At 42.5% G+C, this 7,113-nt stretch overlaps 1 protein-coding gene across 1 annotated transcript in view; it reads right to left on the minus strand.

Annotated features, from left to right (window-relative positions):
• LOC127574658 (receptor-interacting serine/threonine-protein kinase 2-like) overlaps positions 1 to 6,067 on the minus strand; it is a 58,478-nt gene extending 52,411 nt beyond the window's left edge. The window contains 1 exon segment of the mRNA XM_052023875.1: positions 4,023 to 6,067. Within this exon segment, the coding sequence (XP_051879835.1) occupies positions 4,023 to 4,213 (191 nt within the window). The 5' untranslated portion in view covers positions 4,214 to 6,067.
• Positions 6,068 to 7,113: the final 1,046 nt, after the last annotated feature.

Genomic DNA, 7,113 nt, shown 5'->3' on the forward strand with positions numbered 1-7,113 from the left:
TGCACTTCCTCTGTAGCTGTGACACTTTACTCTGTATTCTGTTATTGTTTTACCCTGTACTACCTCAATGCACTGTGCAATGAATTGATCTGTACAAACGGTATGCAAGATAAGTTTTTCACTGTACCTCGGTACAAGTGACAATAATAAATGAATATCAAAACCAAAATTTAAAAAGCTAAAGAAAAAGGAGAAAGCAATAGTACAGAGTAGCAAAATGGATAATGATCTGTCTGGTAGGGACAGTGCACATAAACACAAGAATATATCTCCAAATTGTATTAGAGCATGGAAAAGTGGTGGAAAGATAAAACTGAGGACTCTTTATCTGAAAGCATGCAGCACTTGTAACAGGAGAGGTGAATTAAGGGCACAGATAGAGATAAATGGGTACAATCTAATAGCCATTGCAGTGATGTGTTTGCAAAGTGACCTAGGCTGGGCATTAACTTTTCCAGGATACTTAACTTGCAGAAGAGGGTAAGCAATGTGAAAAGGAGGACAGGGTAGCCCTGATATCAAAAAATGGGTAAAGACAGTTGAAAGAATGGTTTTAATTTCAAATCATGTTATAGAATCAGTTTGGATGAAGCTGAAAAAAATACAAGGGGCAGTAAACATTAGTGCAAGTAGTATATATCCCAAAACAGAATAAATGGTAATGCAGAGCATCGAATAAAAAGTTAAATCAGGACATTAGAATAGCATGTGACAAGAATATTGCAATAATCATGGGGAGTTAATCCAGATAGACCCCTGAGCAGATAGTGTGGAGACTGAATTCATGAACAGGTGGTTTCTACGTCAGTCTGTTCAGGAACCAACAAAGGGTAAATTGATGATCAGGTTGTAAGTGGCCTTAGGGAACACTAAACATGTATGTGGAGGATTCTACAGTAAAAAAAGGGATTTAATTCAAGTTGAATCCAGGGTCTTAAATTTGAACAGAACAAACTAACAAAGGTAAAGTCAGACTATGGTCGATTAGGAAACTACAATCAAAAATGTGACAGTAAAGGAAGTGGCGAAAATTTAAAGAATACAGAGTTTGCAAGCATCATATATACCTTTAAGGCACAGGAACACTACAGGAAAAGTGGTACAGCTGTGGCTATCAAGTCAAAGATAGTTGATTAAAGAAAAAGGTTCATAATTTTTCAGGAAAAAACAGCAACTCTGAGGATCGGAGAAAACTCATAAGTAGCAAAAGAGAACCAAGGCATTGATAAGTATAATGAAAAGGAAAGTAGAACACAATGTAGCCATGCAAGAAACAAAAATTGAGTCTTTTTGGGATATGCAAAGAGAAAAAATTATCAAATATTAATAAAAGTCCCTTACAGATTGACACAGGAGACATATTGGAGAATATTGAAATGGCAGAGAAATTAATTAAATATTTTGTGCTAGTCTTCATGGAAGCACAGAGACATCTTTAAAAAATAGCAGAAACCTTAGGTCTATAGAGAATGAGGAGCTTAATGAAATTATCATTGTTAAAAATAAGTTTTGCAGGAATCAACGGGACGGAAAGGCAGTAAATCCCCTGTGCTAATAACCATTTTGAATGAGGTGGCTATGGAGGTAGTGGTTGTCATTTTCCAAAATTCTATACATGTATTCTGGAACAATTCCAACAGACTCAGAGGAAACACGTGTAACCCTGCTATTTATGAAAGGGAGAGCACAGGGTGATGCCGAGGAAAGTTGGGTGGGTGCAAGGGAGAGTTGCCACAAAGAGCAAGTATATTTTATAAGGGTTATCCAACCATATTTCTCACAACATAGGCTATTTATCCCACTGGTTTTGTACCAGCTTTCAGACTAATCCCATTCCCCCACTTATTTCTCTGCAACTATTCTCTCTCACATACCCATCAACTCCTCCCATTTCTCCCACCACTCACCTACACTAAAATTAATTTACTTCGGCCAACTAGCCTAACGAACAGCACAACTTGGGGATGTGGGAGGAAACCAGAGTGTCCAGGGGAAACCCACTTCTTCACAGGGAGAATGTGCAAACTCCATACTAACAGCACCAGAGGTCAAGATCGAAGCTGGGTCATTGGAGCTATGAAGCAGCAGCACCTATACTGCTGTGCCTCAGTACTGCCAAGATGGGCTCTCAACACTGGACTTAAAAAACCTGAGTCCATTCTGAAAGATCCTCATTAATTAATGATGAAATAAACCTCACCACTTCTGAAAGTTTGTCCTGCCACATGTGGCCTGTGCTGGCTACAATCCATGTATACATGCATCAAAATCGTGGAAATGATGTCTATGTTTCAGCTGAATGCCATTGCTCAAAGTTTCTCTGTAAATCAGCATATCAGAAGCATGGAGAACTTAGTGGAGCTCAGAATAATGAATTGCATTGTACATTAAGCATTGTGCCACACAGTTCATCTTCAAGTCCACATGGACCTTAGTTATTTCAGAGCAGTATGATAATAAATGGCAGCTAGAATTTCTTTAAATTCTCATGTCCACCCACTATCTTATACAGGAAACTAATATATCAGCAAAATTGATTTAATTATTTTGTATGATTGCCAATTTGATAACTGAAGATGTCCAGTGAAGCCCTCCTAACCCTAGAGAAGCTCTATGACGAAACACTAACTAGTCTCCATTTCAGGCAGGTCAAAAGGCTACAGAAAACTCTGAACCATGCTACAAATTGGAATGAATTAAGCATGTCTCTGCTACATGAAGCTGTTATCTTTTTCCAGAGGTGTACCTCCTTGGATCTATCTTTACTTAAAGACAATTTGGAGCCCAGATACTTAATCACAAAATTAGAGCCAGCTCAATGATTGACCTTGTTATTATAGAGAAATCAGCAGGCTGGGGAAGGCTGTGCAGCCAAATGAGGAGAAGATGATTCAGCAGTTTCCATCACATCCAACAAGCAATGATGAAGGAGACTAGAATACTGGTGATCTCTAGACAGTGGAACAGGTGCAGCCAGTCCCTAGCAATGCTTGCCAGGGTCTAGTCTTTGGCCCCACATCAGAGTGTTGAGCTCTTCTATGCTCACCCCAGCCTGCCCAACACAGCCCTCACAGTGCAGCCTCTCCACCACCGAGCAATTGCATGCTTTGTTGCTGGACTCATTCCCAGCATGGCAGCGTGCAGGGGCTGGTGCCAGGTTCATACAGCTGCTGCCTCACAGCTACAGCAACACAGGTTCAATCCCGTCTGCATGGAGTCTGCACATTCACCCTGTGACTACATGGGTTTCCCCACAACATCCCAAAGATGTGGGGTCAGTAGGTTAATTGGTCACTGCAAATTACCCCTACTGTGTAGGTGAGTGGTGAATTGGGGGGGGGGGGGGTATGTGTGAGTTGATGAAAACCTGGGGCAAATAAAATGGGATTAGGGGCAGGCACGGTAGTTTAGTGGTTAGCACAATGCTATTTCAGCGCCAGCAACCCCGGTTCAATTCCGGCCGCTGCCTGTAAGGAGTTTGTACGTTCTCCCTATGTCTGCATGGGTTTCCTCTGGGTGCTCCGGTTTCCTCCCACATTCCAAAGACGTACAGGTTAGGAGTTGTGGGCATGCTATGTTGGCGCCGGAAGCGTGGCGACACTTGCGGGCTGCCCCCAGAACACTTTACGCAAAAGATGTATTTCACTGTGTGTTTCAATGTACCTGCGACTAATGAAGATCTTATCTTAAATGGGTACTTGGTGGTTGGCAGAGAATCAGTGGGCCGAAGGGCCTACTTCCATGCTTTGACATCCAGGTTCTTGGCGCAGCATGCAGAAAAAATGGGTTTGCACAAAGTTTCTAGCACAGCAATCCTCTGCACATCTCTCTATATTATTAATAATGCCCCCTCCCCCCAGCCTGTTTCCGTTAGCGCAATCTGGCTAACTAAAAAGCACAACTCCGGCACACATCCTGTGCACTAAGCAAAATACCAGTGTATTCTGAAACCAGGAATGTGTCACGTACTAACTGACATCTTTCCTCCTCTTGCATACACAATTAGCACTGTTTGATCATACCCTTCCTCCATTGGAGTGTCAAACTGTAAACACTTGACAGCCACATTGATCCTCCAGTCGCTGTGCCGCGCTCTGTACACCACGCCGTAGCCTCCTCTGCTGATATAGTGAAGGTCCACCAGCTTCTGGTAAGGAACCACGTCTAGGATGGACGAGATGGGAGAGAAGCTGCTCCCCCCTGAGCACTCCATGACTTCAGAGAGACGCGGATCTTCGCCTCCGTCACTGCAGCCGGTGCCTCCAGCCTGTGCTCATCCTTCGAGGAGTGACCAGGCTCAGAGAGAAGACAACACTTCTCCCCCCTCCGACAGCTCCACGTCTCTCCTACACAACACAGCGGGCGCCAGCTCAGAGGAAACTCTAACTTGCGGTGTCTGAAGCAGAATGTTATCGCCAGTGCAGCCCAAAGGGTTAATGGTTCACCAGAAAGGAGCTCCACTTAGGAACTTTGCGAACAGGAATTCCCCAAATACAACACTCTTCCGCCTTTTCACGGCCAGTCCCTGCGTAGCCCGCAGCGCACTAGAAACCACTCCTTCTACGGGAAACCAGAGAACGTTTTGGTGCTTCCAGTGAATATTTCTCGGGGGGTGGGATGGGAGAGGAAGAACTTTAAAGCAAAAGGTAAATGTTCTCGCTAGCTGTTCAAATAAACCTGACCAGTGGTTGGCGCAGTAAAGGAAAATCTTACTTTCTCTCTTTTCCCAATCAAGTTCGAACACACTTAATAACTTTCTACATGAGTCATAATCATAGAAAGTTTACGTAGAAATGATAAAGGACGGTGCTATTTCAGCGGGGATATTTCTCTTGATGACTGTCGGGCGAAATTCCAGCACTTTGCAATTGTTACCAAGCCACCGTTTCCCGGGAAAGCAATCCTGAATCAGCTGAGGGCGAATTTTCAAAGGTGGGAGTTGAAGGTGTCCACTGCTTTAAGTATGCACATACGGACAATGGAAGTTGGATCCAAGTTTTGTGACCCGCCATCGGAATTTGATAGTTTCATAATCCTCTATACAAAATGTGTGAATCTATTTTCTACTCTCTATATTTTCATAGTACTGTTAATGGTCGATAAGTCAATTTAACTCATTTCATGTGACAGTCACATCAAAAAGAAGCTTCCCAGTCATCTTGAAAACCAGCGCTTTAACAAGGGGAAGTGACCTTCTCTGGACAGACAGCATTGGCTGGTGAAACCTTGAAGCAGCTTCACTAACACCCATGACTGCGTGGCAAGATTCTGCTCTAACTCCATCTACAAGTTTGCAGATGATACCACCATATCATGAGTCAAGATACAGGAAGGAGATAGAGAGCCTAGTAACATGACAAGGACCTTTCCCTCAATGTCAGCAAAACAAAAGAGCTGGTCATTGACTTCAGAAAAGGGGGCAGTGTACATGCACCTGTCTACATCAATGGTGCTGAGGTCAAGAGGGTTCAGAGCTTCAAGTTCCTAGGAGTGAACATTGCCAATAGCCAAGCATGTAGACACCTCTACTTCTTCAGGAGGCTAAAGAAATTTGGCACATCCCCTTTGACACTCACCAACTTTTATCAATGCACCATAGAAAGCATCCTATGTGGATGCATCATAGCTTGGTATGGCAACTGCTCTGCCCAGGGCCACAAGAAACTGCAGAGTGTTGCGGACACAGCTCAGCACATCACGGAAACCAGCCTTTCCTCCATTGACTCTGTCTACACCTCGCTGTCTCAGTAAAGCAGCCAGCATACTCAAGAGACCCCACCCACCCTGAACATTCTCTCTTCTCCTATCGGGCAGAAGATACAAAAGCCTGAAAGCACATACCACCAGGCTCAAGGACAGCTTCTATCCCGCGGTTATAAGACTGTTGAACAGTTCTTTAGTATGATAAAGTGGACTCTTGACCCTACAATCCACCTCGTTATGACCTTGCACCTTATTGTCTATCTGCACTGCACTTTCTCTGTAGCTGTGATACTTTACTCTGCATTCTGTATTTTACTTTGTATTACCTTGATACACCGTGATTGTATTGATCTGTATGAACAATATGCAAGACAAGCTTCACTTGGTACAAGTGAAAATAATAAACCAATTCCAAATATGCCTAAATTGTGGTGAAAGTAATTGCTCGGTATGGGAATATGCAGTGATTGGTTGTTTATTCTTAATCTGTGATTGATGCTGAACAAGAAGGGATAGTAAATTATTCACAGGACCAAAGACTTTTCAAAAGGGGGTTGAATCTGCAATTACAAGTGCATAAATCTGGAATGGTATATTTTGGTAACGGAGTAGAGTTGCAGTGATGAATCTTTATAAAAGTTTGGTAACAGTTCAGCTGTCATGTTGTGTAGACTTCAGAATATAGGAAGGGTATTGAGACAATTCGCAAGTAGAAAATAGATTCACTTTTTCCATAGAGGATTATGAGACTGTGAAATGAAGAACTGGAACGTTTGGAATGAAGATCACTTAACGGTTCAGAATTGGTTAGGTAAGTGTTGAAAGAAAAAGGATCAAAGTAGGCAAAAGGGGTTAAGATTACTACTCGTCTGGAGGATGAATACCATGAAGGATTTGTGGAAAAAGTTCATCAACCTGAAATGTTGACCTGTATATCTTCCAGCAATTTTTGCCTGCTGAATATCTCACATAGAAAATAGGAAAACTGGAACAACAGTAGGGTATTCAGCCTACCTTCAGATCCTGCTTCAACATTCAATATGATAATGACTGATCATCCATATTAAATATTTTGCTCCTGCTTTCTCCTCACATCCTTGACCTCTTTGGCCCTAAGTGCTATATTTAATGATCTTGGTTTCAACTGCTTTCTGTGGTAGACGATTCTACAGGCTCACCACTCTGTGGGAGAAGAAACTTCTTTTTATCTCAGACCCAAATGGCATACCCCTTATCCTTCGATTCCTGCCGTCAGGAGTATTCTTCATGCATTTCGACTGTTCAGTCCTGTTAGAATTTTGTGCATTTCTGAGATTCCTGGTGGTGTTTGATTTTACTTCTAATTTCAAGCAATGCTGTACTTTCATTTAGCCTGTTTGTACCACTTATGAATTTCTATAGATAACATAG

This window comes from Pristis pectinata, chromosome 9 (genome assembly GCF_009764475.1).
Source record: "Pristis pectinata isolate sPriPec2 chromosome 9, sPriPec2.1.pri, whole genome shotgun sequence".
Lineage (NCBI taxonomy): Eukaryota > Metazoa > Chordata > Chondrichthyes > Rhinopristiformes > Pristidae > Pristis > Pristis pectinata.